Source organism: Pipistrellus kuhlii, unplaced genomic scaffold (genome assembly GCF_014108245.1).
Source record: "Pipistrellus kuhlii isolate mPipKuh1 unplaced genomic scaffold, mPipKuh1.p scaffold_m20_p_24, whole genome shotgun sequence".
In the NCBI taxonomy this organism is placed as follows: Eukaryota; Metazoa; Chordata; class Mammalia; order Chiroptera; family Vespertilionidae; genus Pipistrellus; species Pipistrellus kuhlii.
Genome location: NW_023425523.1, coordinates 11,650,240 through 11,668,881, shown reverse-complemented (window position 1 = coordinate 11,668,881; position 18,642 = coordinate 11,650,240). Strand labels below are relative to the sequence as shown.

The 18,642-nt window shown below is 38.9% G+C and overlaps 2 protein-coding genes across 11 annotated transcripts in view; one reads left to right on the top strand and one right to left on the bottom strand.

Annotated features, from left to right (window-relative positions):
* Positions 1-9,273, bottom strand: part of ARNT (aryl hydrocarbon receptor nuclear translocator) — a 48,553-nt gene extending 39,280 nt beyond the window's left edge. For 4 of the 9 annotated variants that reach the window (XM_036453277.2, XM_045587013.1, XM_036453278.2 and 1 more), the window contains exons 1-2: positions 9,089-9,263; positions 1,184-1,295 (exon numbers count right to left, since the gene is read on the bottom strand). In XM_036453277.2, coding sequence (XP_036309170.1) covers positions 1,184-1,295; positions 9,089-9,113 — 137 coding nt within the window. In that variant the 5' untranslated portion in view covers positions 9,114-9,263. Of the gene's footprint in view, positions 1-1,183; positions 1,296-9,088 lie in introns of those variants that run through there. The other 5 variants (XM_045587011.1, XM_045587012.1, XM_036453282.2 and 2 more) reach the window with 4 other exon arrangements.
* Positions 9,274-9,393: 120 nt separating this feature from the next.
* Positions 9,394-18,348, top strand: CTXND2 (cortexin domain containing 2). 2 transcript variants are annotated; one of them, XM_036453299.1, is made up of 2 exons: positions 9,394-9,485; positions 17,941-18,348. In XM_036453299.1, the coding sequence occupies exon 2, from the start codon at positions 18,002-18,004 to the stop codon at positions 18,161-18,163; it is 162 nt and encodes a 53-aa protein (XP_036309192.1). In that variant the 5' UTR covers positions 9,394-9,485; positions 17,941-18,001; the 3' UTR covers positions 18,164-18,348. The 2 variants fall into 2 exon arrangements, with proteins under 2 accessions (XP_036309192.1, XP_036309193.1); XM_036453300.2 differs by lacking the exon at positions 9,394-9,485 and adding an exon at positions 13,487-14,125.
* Positions 18,349-18,642: the final 294 nt, after the last annotated feature.

Here is an 18,642-nt window from a genome sequence, read left to right as displayed (position 1 = left end):
TGGATAAAAATACTAACCATGCTTCTAGGCCTTTCTAAAGCAACCTCCTTTCTGAAGTCTTTCCCAATCTTTACCAACCAATGATGGCATTCCCATACTGTGAGACACGACAGTCTACTTGTTTCTTTCTTAGCAAACTTGGCATATTTTACCTTGTGTTATATTTATGTATGTAATGATGATCCCTCTCAGTTGATTATGTTCATAAGCAACTTAAAGACTGTGTCTTATTTACCTCCATATCCTACTAGCAATCAGCCCAATGCCTTATGCTAATCAGGCATTTCATAAATACTTTTGGAACTGAGTAGACTCTGCATTCGAAATCAAGAAACATATCAGCCCTAGCTGGGTTGGCTCAGTGGATAGAGCGTTGGCCTGCACAGTGAAGAGTCTGGGTTCCATCCCAGTCAAGGGCCCAGATTGCAGGCTGATAACCCAGTAAGGAGGGTATAGAATGCAGCCAATCAATGTTTCTATCTCTCTCCCTCTCCCTTTTTCTCTAAAATCAATTAAAAAAAATTTTTTTAAATAAACATGCCAATAACTTAGAGAAGAACTATTCTAGGGTTCAGAATTCTATAAATTCATAAACGTAGACAGCCTATCAAAAACATTTTGAAAATGCAAACACAAAGTTTAATGAAAGCAGTAAAAATTTTCTCAGTAACATTCATAGTCCTTTACATTGCAGAAATTTTTGCTTTTAAAAAGACTTATAGGAATCTTAGACAAGCCCTGAACGGTTTTCTCAATGGTTAGCGTGTCATCCCAGAAACCAAAGGGTCGTGGAAAAGTCCCTGCCACTCTCTCTGAAAAGTAATGGAAAAAATATCCTTAGGTGAGGATTAAAAAATAATAAATAGACAAAAACATCAATTCTATATTTTAAAAATTCAGCCATGGGCCACATAGCTAAATGGTTAGAGTGTCGGCCCACAGACCTACGGATGGCGCGTACCTTGGTTGAGGGCACATCCCCAGTAGGAAGTGTGCAAGGGGCAGCTGATCAATGTTTCTAACTCTATATCCCTCTCCCTTCCTCTCTGTAAAAGAATCAATAAAATATATATATATATATTTTAAATTATAAAATATTGAAGAAAAAAAAGGGTTCAGCTACTAAGTAAGTCAAGCTGGTCATCAGGAGAGACACGTACGACACAATTTATCCCAAACATACCCTGGTCGCCGCTTAACAGGCCTCTGTACAATGGCTCCTCCACCTTGAATCCCAGGCCCAGGGTTTCCAGTGGCAATGGCTGGACCCAGTGATGACACATCTGACGTCATTTCTATCAGTGAAAAGCAGAATACACATTTTAAAAGGATAGTCCTTGCTCATAATCACTATCACCATCATGATCAAGTTGTCCAGAAGAAAGGCTCAAGTTATACATAAAAATCACAGTAGTTTGCTAGGAAACACAAATGTTCATGTCCAGATCTCTCTTCTTGAATTCTTATCCTGGTAAAAGATTTCCCAGGTTGGAAGAGAAAGTACTAAATATATTCTGCAGACTTCACTTTTAGACACTTCTAATAGTTACATAATATTAATCTAAAACGTATACACAAATTAGATTATACATTGCATTCATGCAACAAATATATATAACTTAGCTCCTGATGGTGAATGGGGGTAGGGGGTGGGGCTAGCTGCAGCACTGGGGAAGGCGGCCCTGATCGCAGGCCAGGCCTAGGGACCATACCGTGCACAAATTTCATGCACCAAGCCTCTAGTTATATAATAAAGACTCAATCCACCAAGAAGACACCTGGTGTATACACACCAAATAAAAGAGCTAAAAAATATGTTATATAAAAACTGACAGAACAGAAAGGATAAAATAATTATAGTTGGAGACTTCAACATGCCTCTCAGTAGTTGAGCATCGATCCATGGACCAAGAGGTCACTGGTTCAATTCCCAGTCAGGGCACACGCCTGGGTTTTGGGCTCTATTCCCAAGAGGGGGTATGCAGGAGGCAATAATCAGTGTTTCTCATTGATATTTCTATCTCTTTCTCTTCTCTTCCTCTCCTTTCCTTTCTCACTAAAAATCAATAAAAACATATTTTTTAAAAATTGATGGAACAATTAGAGAGACAAATCAGCAAAGATATAGATCTCAACATTATGAAATTAATGTTTATAGAAACACTCCATTCAACAACACATTCACATTCGTTTCAAGTGTCCCCAGAACATATACCAGATAGACCACATTTTAAGCCAGTAAATAAACATCAACAAATTTAAAAGATCTGAAATCATAGATTATAGTTTTCCAACTACAATGGAATCACACTAGACATCAGTAACAGAAATTAAAAGGAAAGTCTCCATACACATGGACACTAAACACACTTCTAAACAATGAATCGAAGAGGAAGTCTCAAAGGAAATAAAAATACACTGAACTAAGATGCAAATGAAAATACAAGTTGGCAAAGTTTGTGGCACACAGAAAAGGTGTGCTCAGAGGAAATTTTATAGCACGAAAATGCTTATGTCAGAAAAGAGGAAAAGTCAAATCAATCATCTAAGTTTCTAAAGAAGACATCAGACTTTTTTTAGACAAGTTATTCCTACAGATTTGTAAGCTAATTGGTCATAGCTCCTGACACTATCATAAATGTTTTGATGAATATCCTCGCGTATGCACTGATGCAAGTAGTATTCCCATACTGACAAATTTCTGAATGACTGGCTGGGTCTAAAGGAGCCCATTCCCCTCCAAGAAGGTTATACCAATTAAGAGCCTAAGCAGTAACAAATTATCCATACCTCTACTAGCACTGGGTTTTGGGAATTCTTCAAATTTTTACTAATTTATAGGTCTATTTTTCTATTTCATCCTGTAAATTTTAAATAAAATAAATAACATTCCTAAGAAAAAGCAAAATATTCCCACTAAAAAAATAAAGTTCATACTTTTAGTAATAGGTTTACATAGACTCTAATAGAATTTAGAGGAAGAAAAGATGACTCTGGCATGGTTTAAATTAAGGTCTGGCATATTCCCTAGTGCAGAGAAGGTCCTCAATAGGAAGGAAAACCCAAAGGAAACAAGGCAGGCAGTCAGGAAGTTTCAAGAAGGTAGGTCAAGCAGGACCTTAAAAAAAGTAAAGGAGACAGTCCACACAGACAAAAAGGCATGAAGAGCAAATAGCTGTGAAGAGCTGTAGAGAAACAGTCCTATAAAGAACCTAGAGTCTATATTTGGGAGAAAAAATAAGATGTCAAGTGCTACCCAACTGTGAGAAGGCTTTGAATGCATGATAACATCTTAGATCTGATTCAACAACTGCAAGATAAACCATTAAGTCAGTGATAAGAAAAATATAATTTAAAAGATTCATCTGATAGATTTAAAGTTTGAAGTAATAGAAGTAGGAAGATGAATTAGACTAATAAAAAATGAGGTGATAGCCCTAGCTGGTTTGGTTCAGTGGATATAGAGCATCGTCCTGCAAACTGAAAGGTCCCAGGTTTGATTCCGGTCAAGGGCACATGCCCGGGTTGTAGGGTCGATCCTCAGTGGGGACTTGCAGGAGGCAGCTGATCCATGATTCTCTCTCATCATGGATGTCTCTCTCTCTCTTCCTTCCTCTCTGAAATCAATAAAAATTAAAAAATTAAAAAATGAGGTGATAAAGGCCTAAATTAGTATGACAGTAGGATGAAAAAGTAAAGGAATCTCTAAAATTGTAAAACTATACAACTTAATAACGATAGTGGTTTAAATGTATACATCTACTTTCTCTCCCCCACCTCCCAAATATATACACATATACATGAGAAAAACAGTTTTATACAATATAAAACCACATGGATAGAAAAATGGGAGGAAGAAAGGAACAATAAATTTTTGGGAAATGGGGACAACTTCCTTGGTAGTCCCAGAGGAACTCACTCCTAAGCCCGCAAGGAAAAAAGGAGAAAACAAAATGCAATTTACATGGTAAAATCTCCCCCCCTCCACCCCCCGCCCCGTCTAGGAACTGGTGACTAAGGGGGGGGGGGGGGGGAGATTGTGGGGGGGTGCCAGAGGAATAAAAGCCAAAATTAAAAGGATTGGTTTAACATCTGTTTAAGCAGCAGGTAGATTCCCAGATCCTCTCCCTCCCTGGTTCCTTCTAGAAAACTGTCCCTCCTTCACCCTGTCAAAAGAGTGACTGATTCTCTGGAGAATGTAAACCAGAGGTCCTCCAGTCTGGAGAACACTGGGCAAAGAGGAAAGGGAGAGTCCAAACTGAAAACTAGGAAACTAACTGCAGTGTATGTAAAATGACTGCTTCTCTTCTCCTAAGGTCCTGCCTCTTTCCTGTCCTCAGTTTCTTCTTTCTTGGTACTCTCTCCTACTGGTGAAGCACATCCTCTAGTGAGTTCCTGAAAAAGAGTGTCAGGGAGACCTTGGATGGATGGATGAAAATACCTTTCTTCTATTTCACTAATTGACAGTTTGCCTAGATAGGGAATTCTAAGTTGGAAATTAGTTTGCCTCAGAATTTTGAAGGCATTGCTTCATTGTCTTATACTTTCCTGTGTGACCACTGAGAAGCAAGACCAAGATGATTCCTGAATCTTTTGAAATGACCCACTTTCTTTTTTTCTCTCTGGAGCTTGTAGGATGCTCTTTGCATATGATGCTGCAGTTTCATAATAATATGCCTTGATATGGTTTGTTTTCATTCCATTGTCTGGCCCCTTCAGTTTGAAAACTGGAGTCACTTCAGGTACATTTAATTAAAACAAAAGTTTGGTTAAAAGATATAAAAATGGTTGTCACTGGGAAGGAACTGAGAGAAGGGAGTAGAAGACTGCTGTTTTTGCAACAAATCATGTAGAACAGTTAATATACACATGGATAATTATGATTAAAATAATTTTAGCCTAGCTTGTGTGGCTCAGTGGATAGAGCGTCAGCCTGCAGACTCAAGGGTTCTAGGTTCGGTTCCAGTCAAGGGCATATACCTTGGTTGCGGGCACATCCCCAGTGGGAGCGTGTAGGAGGCAGCTGATTGATATGTCTCTCTCAGCGATGTTTCTAACTCTCCCTCTCCTTTCCTCTCTGTAAAAAATCAATAAAAATATTTTTAAATAAATAATATAATATAATATAATTTTAGTCCTAGCTGCTGTGGCACAGTGAATAGAATGTTGACCTGTGGACTGAAGGGTCCTGGGTTTGATTCCCAATCAAGGCACATGACCGGGTTATAGGCTCAATCCCCAGTAGGGATCATGCAGGAGGCAGCCGATGGGTGATTCTCTCTCATCATTGATATTTCTATCTTTTTCTCCTTCTCCATTCCTCTTTGAAGTCAATAAAAAAAAAATAATAATAATTTTAAACATTTAGATGTTTAAACATTTAAATGTGGCTATTTTAAATATTATATGCAAAATATTTTATGCAAAAAAGATATGACAACTGAATACATAAAAGAAAACAAAACTGTGATCATCATAAAAGGTAAAGTTAAAAAGGGAAATATATATGAGGAAATATTGGTGAGCAAAAAAAAAAAGAGTATGTTAAAGATTATTCAACTAAAGATGTCTTTTAAATAAGAAAGCTTAGTTCAAATTTCACTAGTTTTTAAATTAACCCCAACATGTCATGGACTAAGTAAAATAACTTTTAAAAGGGTTTTGTTTCTTGAGTGTTGCAATTCAGTTTTTGAAGACAACTACAGTGGAAATTCCTATTGTTATTGCATTAAAAGATAGTGATCCACAGCAGAAAACCACAAAAAAACTTTCACAAAACAACATATTAGTTTCCTCTGATGGGCTGATAGAAGGATAGGATTGGAATTTGAAAAACCAAGCTGAGAGTCCACTATTTCAAAACAACAACAAAACTAGAGTTGAAAGAAAGCAGAAGTATTTACTTCTTAATTTCTAAGAAAATGGAGAAGATTCAGGTTGATGCCACAAATCTAATAGCATAAAAAGTATGCAGATTAAGGTTCTTTTTTCAAAAATGTTAATTATATTTCAATTAGTAAATTAGTAATTTTTCAAAAGTGTAATAGAATATAATACAAAGTATCTTGGCATCTTAATTTTACACTGTATAAATTGTTAATTGATGTTTTAAAACTGTCATTTATGTAGGCAAAAATTATGTGAAAAGGAAATTTTTCCCTAAATGTCAGCCTTACAAACCCTAATCTTTCCTTTGCCTTCTACCACATTTTCCATCCACAATAAATGGTACTTAATGATAGCACACACACACACAAAAAAAGAACTCTACTAAAGAAAATACCAGAATTAAGGGAGGAAAAACCTATATTCCTACAAACTCATTCATATCTTTGTTTTGTATTTGTAAATCAAATACCTACTCTCTTCCCTACCAGCACCTTAGTCAATCACACATGCAATTTTAAAAGTATTCCTCAAAATTGTTAGTATTCTATTGACAAGAAAAATATAGCGTAAGACTCCATGGGCCATATCCACCCACTCCTATTTGCCAATGGAAATAGAATTAGTAAAAAAAAAAAAAAAAAAAAAAAAAATAGAATAGAATAGAAAGAATTATCAATTCATGCAGAAAAAAAGCCATCATCAGAACTATCGCTTCAGCTTAACTTTTTAAAAAAACATATTTTTATTGATTTCAGAGAAGAGATAGAAACATCAATGAGAGAATCATTGATTGGCTGCTTCCTGCACACCCCCTACTGGGGATTGAGCCCACAACCCAGGCATCCAACTTTGACTGGAATCAAACCCGGGACCCTTCAGTCCACAGGCCGATGCTCTGTCCACTGAGCCAAACCAGCTAGGACCAGCATAATTCTTACTAGAGAGTAGAGTAGAAACCATTTCTTACTATTTCTCTTGATCCAGCATCATGTTAAGACAGTGAAGATGCAAAGAAAACAGGTCCCCTGCAAGATACTAAAGGGCCACCAAGAGTCCCTAAATCACACTCTAAGCACAGTTAAAATGATCAAGCATTGTTATAAATGCTAAGGATTAACTTAAATGAAGCTTAGAGAGAACAGTTAATTAGTACAAAAGCCCTCTGCAGATATAAGTAAAGATAAGATAGAACATGAAGTGAAATAACCACCAACCAAAAAAAGTAGAAAAAACTCAAAGTATGACGTCGCTATTCCCTAAAATGGCTCTAAGAAAAGGTTTGACCATGTGACAAAGAATTCTGACCTGAAAACTATTTACTTTTTTTTCACTGAGCACAGTACATTTCCTCCCTGTGTCCCTCCATTCATGATCCTCATTTCCAAAAAAGCAACAGGTTATTAAAAGTCCACACTGCATCTATGATCTTTCTTTTGATGTAAAGTAGCAAAAGAAATGAAGGAAAAAATACATTTTCTGATTTCATTATAATGTGCTGAACATGAGATCAATAACTTGGAAGAGTTCGAAAAATTTTTCAACATCAAAAAATAAATCTAAAAATTGCAAAAGTGGACTGTCAATGGGCAATCAACAAAATCAACTGTTTCATTAGCAAGGATTCGACACACGAACAATATTTTTTGCTTACAGATTTAAGTTGAAATTAATCAGCTAATAAAAATGTGGGTCAAGTGATTGTCATTCTGATTACTGTTAAAAAAAATACACACACACACACACACACACACCCCAAAATAAAGCAACCCCACCTACACTATTGGTGGGGGGGGGGAATCCGGACATATGCACTGAACTTGTTTACCCAGGCAACGACTTAGTAACAGAAATGCTTTGCAACTTGACTAGCATTATATAAGTATTTTACAATGTGTTATCAATTTAAAATCTTGTTTCTTTACTCCCGAGTTAGGAATTAGGTTATTTTACGATAAGGCTATAATAATAGCATCTTTCCGATTTGATTCCATCACTAAGCACTTCCTACAATAGGATTTTATCTCCTTTTCCTAAAAAAAAAAAAAAAAAAAAAAAAAAAAAAAAAAAAAAAAAAAACTTAAAAGATACTGACATGTGACAAAATAACTTAAGTAATCCTATTCCCAGAAACGTGGTAGGAAAGAGAAAATTTCACAGTGATTCAACTATTAGAGCAAAACCTGGGCATTGCAAAATAATACTGACTTTGCAGACACGAAAGAAACCCAATTTAAACTGCAATGTGGGAACAGCACTGAATCCCTTCCACTTGTATTTTCAAGAAATCCATCCCCACCTGTTAAGTCTATTAGAGGCAGGGATTTCTAAGAAGGGATTTCATTTTGCAAGAAAATGGCCATGGTAAACTGGGGTCCCTAAAATGAAATACTTCCTATGGGCAAATAACTAATTCAGTGGAAAGAGGACCGGGACTAGGAATTTGATCTGTCTGAACCTGATGCACTACATACGCCTCACTCCATCTCTTAGGACATGAATGGCTTCATTTTTTTTTTTCCAGCGTCCAAGCTCCCCCTTTTGAAGAGATGTTTGAAAGATGATGGAACTTAACTTTTAAAGGGGGGAATGCTTCGACCCCTCACCTATCAGTATTTAAACGGGGGTTTCTGAATGCTTGCTGTTAAGATCTGCCCTGAACTCAAACCATTTCTCAAACCTCCGCAGCTGAAGAGGCGCCTCTCATACAGAAGCGCAGCGGGGTGCGGTGGGGGGCAGGGTACAGCCCAGAGAAGCTGTGCGAACACATTCAGATAATTCTTTACATTTAAACCTAAACGTCTGAAAGTACCCCTTCGGATAAACAGCAACGTGGTCCGGTGTTCAGGAGTCTAAACTACTTTTTAAAGTGAACTGAACCACTCTCCCCAGTTACTTGGGGTCAAGCGGCGCCCGTGGGCACAGGGTGGGAAGGGGACACCAGCGCCAACAGAACTCGGGGTGCGGAGCCCCCCAACTCCCCGCCGGCCGCCTCCCTCCCCAACTCCGGTCTCCCCAAGTGAAGTCCCCAGGGTCAGGCCCCTCCCGCAGGTCAGGCCCATCCCCCACGGCCCCCTCCCGGCCCCCACGCGCCCCCGTGCCCTCAGCTCCCACCGCGGCCCCTCAGCCCAGGGTCCACCTTAGTTGCCAACCCCGTCAGCCCCTCCTCCCCCGGAGGAGCCCCGGTCCCCCGTCTCCTCACCGGGATTAGCAGTTGTAGCCGCCATGGCCGTAGGTGCCACCGCCGTCCCGCCACCCCCCTCCGGTGGGAGGAGCCACTGACACCGAGCGGGGCGGGAGGGGGGAGCAGGGGGGAAGAGCCACTCCCCGACGCGGCACCCTACGGCCGCCACCGCTACCGCGGAACCCAAGATGGCGGCCACAACAACCCCCACCGTCCCCAGACCCGACGGCGGGGAGGCCCCGCCCACATGGGGGCGGAGTCACCGCCGGGGCCCGCCTCCTCGGGGAAACTGGCCAATGGGAACGTCAAGTCGGCCACTGGCAGGGCTGGCCGCGGAACCAGCCGGTCCAGTGGAGGGAGGGAGGGCGAGGAAGGAGTCAGCTGTCTTCCTAATCCCACCTCTTGGGCGTCAGAGGTCAGCGATGAGAAACGTCAGTGAAAAACAATTTTACTAACATGCTTCGCTCGGTGGTGGATTCGCCCAGCTGGCCACTCTGCAGACGATTGGTTTTTGTGAAGTCCGCGCTAGGCGCTCTAAATGCCTACATTTCATGTGGTGATCTGTAATAGTTTCTATAGTTTTTCCCCTTTTAAAGACTTTTGTCCCTGGTGAAAAAAAAATCAGTAACTAATTTTCAAATGTCTGCTATGGTACTGGTTAGTGCAGGAGGATCTGGGCACTCACGGTGTAATAAGGGAGATGCCGAAAGTCAAAAAACAGAAGGCAAGAAGGTATTTTGACTGAGTGGGGAGAACTTTCTTTGGTCAAAGATGGGGATACAGTGACGGGATTTTAGTAGGGAAGTGATAAAATGAGGACTGCAGAGATTTATTTTCTAATAGGAAACGTGGAGTACTTCGGGCCAGACACTGACTAAAACTGCTTTATATGTATTTATTCACTTAACCCTCCCAACAAACTGTGAGGTCGATTCTATTACTGTATTATTTCCATTTTGGAGATAATGAAACAGCAGCAAAGCGGGTTGCAGGCAAGATCCCCAGTGTGGGGCGTGCAGGAGGTAGCTGATCAATATTTTCTCATCCTGGATGCTTCTCTCTCTCTCCCTCTCCCTTTCTCTCTGAAATTAATAAAAATATGTGTTTTAAAAAATTACTTCAAACAACTTGAACTTTAAACAACAAACAACTTTTTGTAAAAGTATGTTCTAAATATTGCACAGGACATATTTATACTAAAAAAGGTATTTATCTTTTATCTGGAAACCCTACTCCTGGCAGCTAAAATTATTTTTTTTATATATTTTTTTTATTTTATTTTTTAAGGCATTTTTATTTTTATTTTATTTTTTTAAAATATATTTTATTGATTTTTTTTTGCCCCCCTCCCTCCCTCCCACACATCCCCTCCCTCCCCAGAGTTTTATGTCCATTGGTTGTACTTATATGCATGTATAAAAGTCCTTCGGTTGATCTATTATCTCCCCCAGATCTTCCTCCCCTCCCCGCTGTAATTTGACAGTCTACTTGTTGATATACTGTCTCTATATCTATCTTTTGGTTCATCAGTTTATAATGCTCTTGATTATCCACAAATGAGTGAGGTCATGAGGTGTTTCTTTTTCATTGATTGGCTTATTTCACTCAGCATGATGTTCTCCAATTCTATCCAGGTTGTTGCAAATGATGAGAATTCCTTCTTTTTATGGCAGCATAGTATTCCATTGTGTAGATCAGTGTTTTTCAACCTTTTTTGGGCAAAGGCACACTTGTTTCATGAAAAAAATCACGAGGCACACCACCATTAGAAAATGTTAAAAAATTTAACTCTGTGCCTATATTGACTATATATAAAGTAATTCTCTTGAATAGGAATCAAATAAACACAAAGAAAGTATTTTATAATTACTTTATTATGAAATATTAAGTAAACAAAATAGTGAAAAATTATAAAATTCTTGTCTTGTCTGCACCTACGGCACACCGGGCAACACTAGTGTGCCGCGGAACAGCAGTTGAAAAACGCTGGTGTAGATGTACCATAGTTTTTGGATCCAATCATCTGCTGACGGGCACCTAGGCTGTTTCCAAATTCTAGCTATTGTAGATTGTGCTGCTATGAACATAGGGGTGCATATATCCTTTCTGATTGGTGTTTCTAGTTTCTTGGGCTATATTCCTAGAAGTGGGATTACTGGGTCAAATGGGAGTTCCATTTTCAGTTTTTTGAGGAAGCTCCACACTGTTCTCCACAGTGGTTGCACCAGTCTGCATTCCCACCAGCAGTGCAAGAGGGTTCCTTTCTCTCCGCAACCTCACCAACACTTGTCGTTTGTTGATTTGTTGATGTTGGCCATTCTGACAGGTGTGAGATGGTACCGCATTGTTGTTTTGATTTGCATCTCTCAGACAATTAGTGACTTTGAGCATGTTTTCATGTGCCTTTTGGCCTTCCTTCTGTCTTCTTTTGAAAATGTTCTATTTAGGTCCATTGCCCATTTTTTAATTGGATTATTTATCTTCCTTTTATTTAGTTGTAAGCTGTTTGTAGATGTTGGAGATTAAACCTTTATCAGTGGTATCATTTGCAAATATGTTCTCCCACACTGTGGGCTTTCTTGTTGTTTTGTTGATGGTTTCTTTTGCTGTAAAAAAGCTTTTTATTTTGATGTAGTCCCATTTGTTTATTTTCTCTTTAGCTTCCATTGCCCTAGGGGTAGTATCAGTGAAGAAGTTCTTTTGGCATACGTCTGAGATTTTGCCTGGCAGCTAAAATTATAAAGAACACTGATCCAGGTTATTTTGGGAAGATGAGAGACTAGAAGCAGGAAATCCATTTGGGTAAATAGCTACTGCAAAAATTCAGGGGAGGAATTTCAAGGACTAGACACAGCTCAACGATACTGAAAAGGAAATGATTGCCATAAATACTATTGTGACAATACCAAGAAGGCCTTCTATGTAATTGTATATGGAATAAAAGAAAGCTGTGATATCCAAGAAAGCTTTTGGATGATATCAATAACAAGATGCTAACTAGAAGTTCAGATTTGTTCAGTTGGTGGGACAGCCAAGCAAAAATGCTTATTCATCGTATAAAATTGTAGTCTAAACAGTGCATCATTTGCAAGAGACTAGTAGTTGCAGAGAATGAAATCACCAAAGTTAAAGGAAATAAGAAAAAGGACACAAAGGATGCCTCAAAAATACTTGTTTCGGGTTAAGGAAGAAGGGAGAGGCAACCTGGAAAGAGCAGGGCAGTAGAAGCCAAAGGAGATTCAAGATAAAAGAGTTTAAGCAATAGCACCATATGTTCAGAGAAGAGAACAGCAAATCAAAAGGAGAGTAAGGGAGGAGAAACCATAGTTCCAGTGAGTGATAAGTGAATAGCTAGTGAGTAAATAGAGGCAGGTAGATAGCATACACCACTCTTTCAAGAAATACGGAGAGAGAAAGTGATCAAATGGTAGCAGGGGTGGAGAATAGGGTAGGGGTGGGAATAGAAAAAATATGTCTATAGACTGAGGAGCAAATAAGAAATGCAAGAAAATATATGTGCACAAGAAAAGAAGTGAGCATGGCCCTAGGGAAGACAAGGAGATAGGTTAGGGCTGTGAAAGTATTTCTCGCTCTCTCTTCAATCAATCAATAAAAATAAAATAATTTTAAAAATTAAAGCTGGAGAAAGCCACCAGACAGTTAACAGTGTATCTCTGGAGAGTGTCATTAATAGAAGATCTAACTGTTGGTATGTATTTCTGTAATGTTTGGATGTGATATGATTTTATATTACATTTAGAATTATAAAAAAAGATGTAATTTTGTTTTAAGGTCCATCACTAAATAAATGATAACTATTATAATAAGCCCAAGTCTGATTTTGTTTCAGGCTTTAGTTTTTTCTATCCTGGAAAGAAAGAAGTATGACGCTTACCTTCCCTCAGCTTTTCCACACAATTTCATATGGTCAAGATCAAGAGAGATTTGGAAACTGAAAATATTTTTAAATTATTATATTTAGTGTTATTTCAAAAAATAAGAGTTTGTGGGCTGGAACCATACTTTATTCTCCATTCTGTCCCCAGCATCTAGCACAGAGACTGACACATGGTGGACAATCAGTAAATATTTATTGAATATAGCACATCTTTCAGGAGTGTTATTTTTTAAAGTGTGATATTTTGAAAATGTATCTACTTGAAAAAAGAAATTCTGAGTAGACAATATACACATGGTAGTATATAAGCCACTCAATTTCTCATCTTGAAGCCCTGGAGTATGTCCCTCCATAAGTATTCTGTATATTTATGAGAGTGTGTACACACTCACACACATACACACACACACACACACACACACACACACCCTATTGAAGTTTTTATAATGAACCAAATAAAACCTTAGAGGAAACAATAGTAAATTTTGCCTTCAAGTATATATAAACGTGTATAATAACTAAAGCTCGATGAAATCGTTTTGACTTTTCTGATCCAGATGTCCTAAGTCAATTCTTTTTTGAGGAAAAGGAGACATTTTGGAGCGTCACTGACCTTGCTGACAAGTAGTTCTCAAACTTGAGTGTACATCACCATCACCTGGATGAATTGGCTAAAACACTGATGCCAACCTGTCCAGAGTTTCTGATTCACTGAGGTTGGGATGAGGGCCCAAGCGTGTGCATTTCTAACAATTTTCCAGGCATGATGCCAATCCAGAGAGTGACTGAACAGACCAAATAGCTGGCATCTTCTCCCACTCATGTGATCCTGCTTAGAAGGTATCATTGGAGCCATTAACCTTGGCTGCCCCCGCCCTGGCAGAGATGTGGAAATATTCTTCTACTGATCTAGGCTCCAATTTAATCTGGTGGGATCATTTTCTCACTCGCTGTGGGAGTGTCTGAAACTTGATCCTGTTTGAGCTGAACTATTAATGAAGCCTCGGAGTGTGGAGTGGGGAAGGGAGAGCACTACGAAACACTCTCCTTCTGTGAGAGCGGGTTGACAAGAAGAGGAGAGGCTGCCAAGAGATGGACTTGAGTAGGAGAAGACTGCACTAAGCGACAGTCAGCCTTGAATGTCATTCTCTCTGAAGGTAAATAACTACCTGTAGCACCTTCCTGGTGATGTTTTTACCAGAACCATTCCAACAATTCTTCTAGATTTAATAGTACATTTAAGCTTGGGAAATACCTAACAGAAATAAAGAACTTTTTTTTTCTTCGAGTTTGTTTTTTGGGATTTTTTGGGGGGTGGTGAGAGGAAAAGTGAAACTTTCATTTGAGAGGAGATATCTCTTGTTTTTGAGGCAAGTGAGGGGGAGGGGAGGGCTTTTATTGGTCCTATTAGCCAGAGGATGTCTTTGACTTGGAGATTATAGTAAGAAAGTGTCATTATTGTACTTCTTGATCATCATCTCTCCCTTCAAACTAAAGTTATGGCCAGGAGAGAAAAGCTGGGTCTTTTTTTTTTTTTTTTTAAGTTTTTTGTTTTAAGAAACAATATATATCACAGATGGAGAAAAAGTTATTTGGGACGAGAACACAAGGAAGAAGTGATCAATCTTTCTGGGAAGTGTTAGGTGATAGAAGAGCTGACTTTGCTGGCTCTCAAGGCTCATTATGCTTTTACCTCAAGCAATAAAAGTATATCTAGATGAATAACCTTTAGTTTGCATGGGTCTTATATTCTGTATTGGGAACTACATATAATTAAACAGGAATCTCTCTCTCTTTTGAAAGTATGTCTTTAAATTGGTTTTAGAGAGAGGAAAGTAGAGGGAGAGAGAGATAGAAACATTGATCACTGCTCCCTGCATGCTCCTACTGGGGATCGAGTCTGCAGCCTTGCATGTGACCTGACCTGGAATCAAACCAGCGACCTCTCGGTGCATGGGCCGATATTGAACCAACTGAGCCACATTGGCTGGGCAAGGAGTAACTCTTGATGTCCCATACCTTAGAACTCAGGGGAGTGGATCAAAGAACACATTGTCTCACAGGCTATATATTGCCTGAATCTCTTATCTCCTCTGACTAAAGGCAAACCCAGGAATCTAGACTGTCTCCTGTGAGGTGAATTTTTCACCAGGAAAGTCTCTGCTTGGAGATAAGACAGATGGCTGGAAGGCTGATTCCTAATCATCTTAAAAACTGGCTTTGACAGGGAAATTCAACCACTCTTGTCATGAATCTCAAAGATTCCTCAAATTGGAATCTTTCTTCAAGTCATATCATACACTGGATGTCTATTACATTCTTGCACCCAGTGAACTGAAACCCAGGAGCTCCAGACCATCTTAGCTTTTCTTTGCTGTTAATGTTAGATACTTTCAATAGTGCACAACTGTGACATATAAAGAGTGTGCTCCACTGAATAAAAAACTCAAATGGCATTAACTTACAGACACTCCATAGCAAGAGAAAAGGTGAAAAAAATGAGGAACATAGTAAACCTAAGAGGATAATAATAGCAAACACTTGCATAGCAGATGGTACCGTGTTTCCCCGAAAATAAGACATCCCCTGAAAATAAGATCTAGTGCAACTTTGGGAGAAAAAATTAATATAAGACACTGTCTTATTTTCGGGGAAACAGGGATTATGCCAGGCACTGTTCTGTGTGTTCTACATGCATTTATTTAATATCAACATCTACCTCATAGGATTATTATATATTAGGTCTAGTAATAATTAATGTCGTTTTCTAATACTTTAAATCGAATTTATTTAAACAATACAACAAAATTTAATCAACAATATAGTTGCCATTGTTTTCTACTACTTGTGCCCAACGCTCAGGAAGCACTTTAATCCCTCTGTTGTAAAATTCTTGTGATTTTGATGCAAAAAATTCGGTCAATGCATTTTTGAGGCATTCTTCATTATTAAATTTTTTTCCAAGAAGAAAGTTTTGCAAAGAACGAAACAAATGGTAATCGGAAGGGGCAATATCAGGAGAATATGCAGGTTGAGGGAGAACTTTCCATTCCAACTGGCGCAGTTTTTCAGCAGTGATTCTTGCAGTATGCGGTCGTGCATTATCGTGGTGAAGAATTACGCCCTTCCGATTAATCAGCGCGGGTTCTTTTTCTCTTAAAGCTTGGGCTAACCTTTCCAATTGGGCACTATACACTGCACTTGTAATGGTTTGGGTAGATGGTAAAAGTTCATAATGAAGAATTTCTTTAAAATTCCACCAAACACACAACATCACTTTTTTCGCATGCAAGTCAGGTTTTGGCGTGGGCTGCGGAGCCTCATTTTTGTCCAACCATTGAGGCCGCCTTTTCAAATTAACATACAGCACCCATTTTTCATGTCCGGTAACAATTTGCTCTAAAAACGGTAAACGATTTTGACAAGAGAGGAGCGAACTGCAAATTGTGACTCTTTGATTACGGTTGTTGTCGGTCAACTCATGAGGAACCCATTTTCCAAACTTTTGGACTTTGCCAAGTGCACGCAATTGATTGGAAATTGTTTTTTGTGAACAATTTAAAGTTGTCGCAAGCTCTTGTTGGGTAAATTAAGGATTTTGCACCAGAAGAGCTTGAAGAGCTTCTTGATCAAAATTGGACACACGGCCTCGACCACTCTTGTCATCTAACGAAAAATTTCCCTCGCGAAATTTCTCAAACCAACGCTGGCATTTTCTGGCACTAACTGCATCTTGACCAAGAGCACTACAGATGTTTTTTGCAGCCTCACTTGCTTTTCTTCCTAATTGGAACTCGTAAAGCATGCAGTGCCGAATATGCTCTTCATCCGCCATCTTCTTAGCCCTAGTTTTGCAACAAAAACCAAACCAAACACAAACTTTTTCAAGCAAAACTTGTTAATTGCACTTCACACGTTCTGTAGATACCACGTGTTTGAAGGTTATGTCAATACAAGTCAACGCCAAGCAAGATTTTAAAGGAATGTTTAAAAACTACATTAATTATTACTAGATACTCTATTGAATTTCCAAGTGTACAATATATTATCATGGACTATAGGTACAATGTCATACAGCCAATATCTAGATTCCATAACAAATCAGTTACAATAAGTACTCTTAGAATTTGAAGAAGAAAAAAAGTCTTAGAGAAAAATTTGGAGTTAACACAGAATTGGGATGTTTAAGACAGTGTTTCCTGGATCTTGCAGGGCAAGGGCGCCCCAGCTGATTTCTGAGCTATACATTTTTGCTCATGTTTTGCTTTTGAGAAATTCTGCAGATATTTTATGCTTTTACATGTGTGCATAAACATATGAACATATGTCATTTTACTAACTTTATCCATTTCATAAGCACTTCTTCAATAAACCTTGCTGACTTTTTTTTTTTCCTATTTCTCTCTCTTTTTAAAAAAACAACAACATATTTTTATTGATTTCAGAGAGAAGGGGAAAGGGGGGAGAGAAATAGAAATATCAATGATGAGAGAGAATCATTGATTGGCTGTCTCCTGCATGCCCCCTACTGGGGATCAAACCCACAATCCAGGTATGTGCCCTTGACTAGAATGAAAACCAGAATCCTTCAGTCTGCAGGCTGATGCTCTATCCTCTGAGCCAAACCAGCTAGGACCTGACCTGTTTTTTTCAAATCTGTTTTGATTTCCTCATAGTGCTGTTAAAAATATACATACAGCCAAAACCGGTTTGGCTCAGTGGATAGAGCGTCTGCCTGCGGACTGAAAGGTCCCAGGTTCGATTCCCGTCAGAGGCATGTACCTTGGTTGCAGGCACGTCCCCAATAGGGAGTTTGCAGGAGGCAGCTGATCGATGTTTCTCTCTCATCGATGTTTCTAATTCTCTATCCCTCTCTTCCTCTCTGTAATAAATCAATAAAATATATTTTTTAAAAGAAAATACATACATACACATACAAACCAATAAACTTGCTTTATCCTCTCTTGTTTAGGAATATGACAAGTCTGAAGATACACCTGAGGAGGTAGCTACAGCGGGACAGGTGTGTTCCCATGGATGATTCAAGCCTGTCCAGCACTATTGATGTAGACAAGGGCTTTGCCATTGCCTTTGTTGTTCTTCTGTTTATTTTCCTAACAGTGATGATTTTTCGATGTGCCAAGTTAGTGAAGAATCCCTATGAGGCCACTTCACAACCACAGGACCATCTCTGAGCTGAATTATGAAAAAGCCTGGTAGACTCCCCCTCACAGGAGAGTCAAAATCTTTTATACAGACTATTGTGATCCAGATTTTATATTATTTTACCTCCCTGTTCCTCCGTCATCTCACTCCTGCATTCCACAATAGGCACATGAGTGTGAATTAGGAATACTAAAAAGGATGAAACATAAGCCAGTTTGCAATGGTTATAAAAGTGGGACAGAGCTGAAACCGGTTTGGCTCAGTGGATAGAGCATCTGCTTGCAGACTGAAAGATCCCAGGTTTGATTCCGGTCAAGGGCATGTACATTGGTTGTGGGCACATTCCCAGTAGGGGGTGTGCAGGAGGCAGCTGATCAATGTTTCTCTTTCATCGATGTTTCTAGCTCTCTATCCCTCTTCCTTCCTCTCTGTAACGAATCAATAAAATATATTTAAAAAAATAAAATAAAATAAATAAAATAAAAATAAAAGTGGGACAGAGACAGAT

Excerpts from the sequence above, each read along its gene's own strand:
- CTXND2 (XM_036453299.1), top strand. The coding sequence starts at position 18,002 with ATGGATGATTCAAGCCTGTCCAGCACTATTGATGTAGACAAGGGCTTT.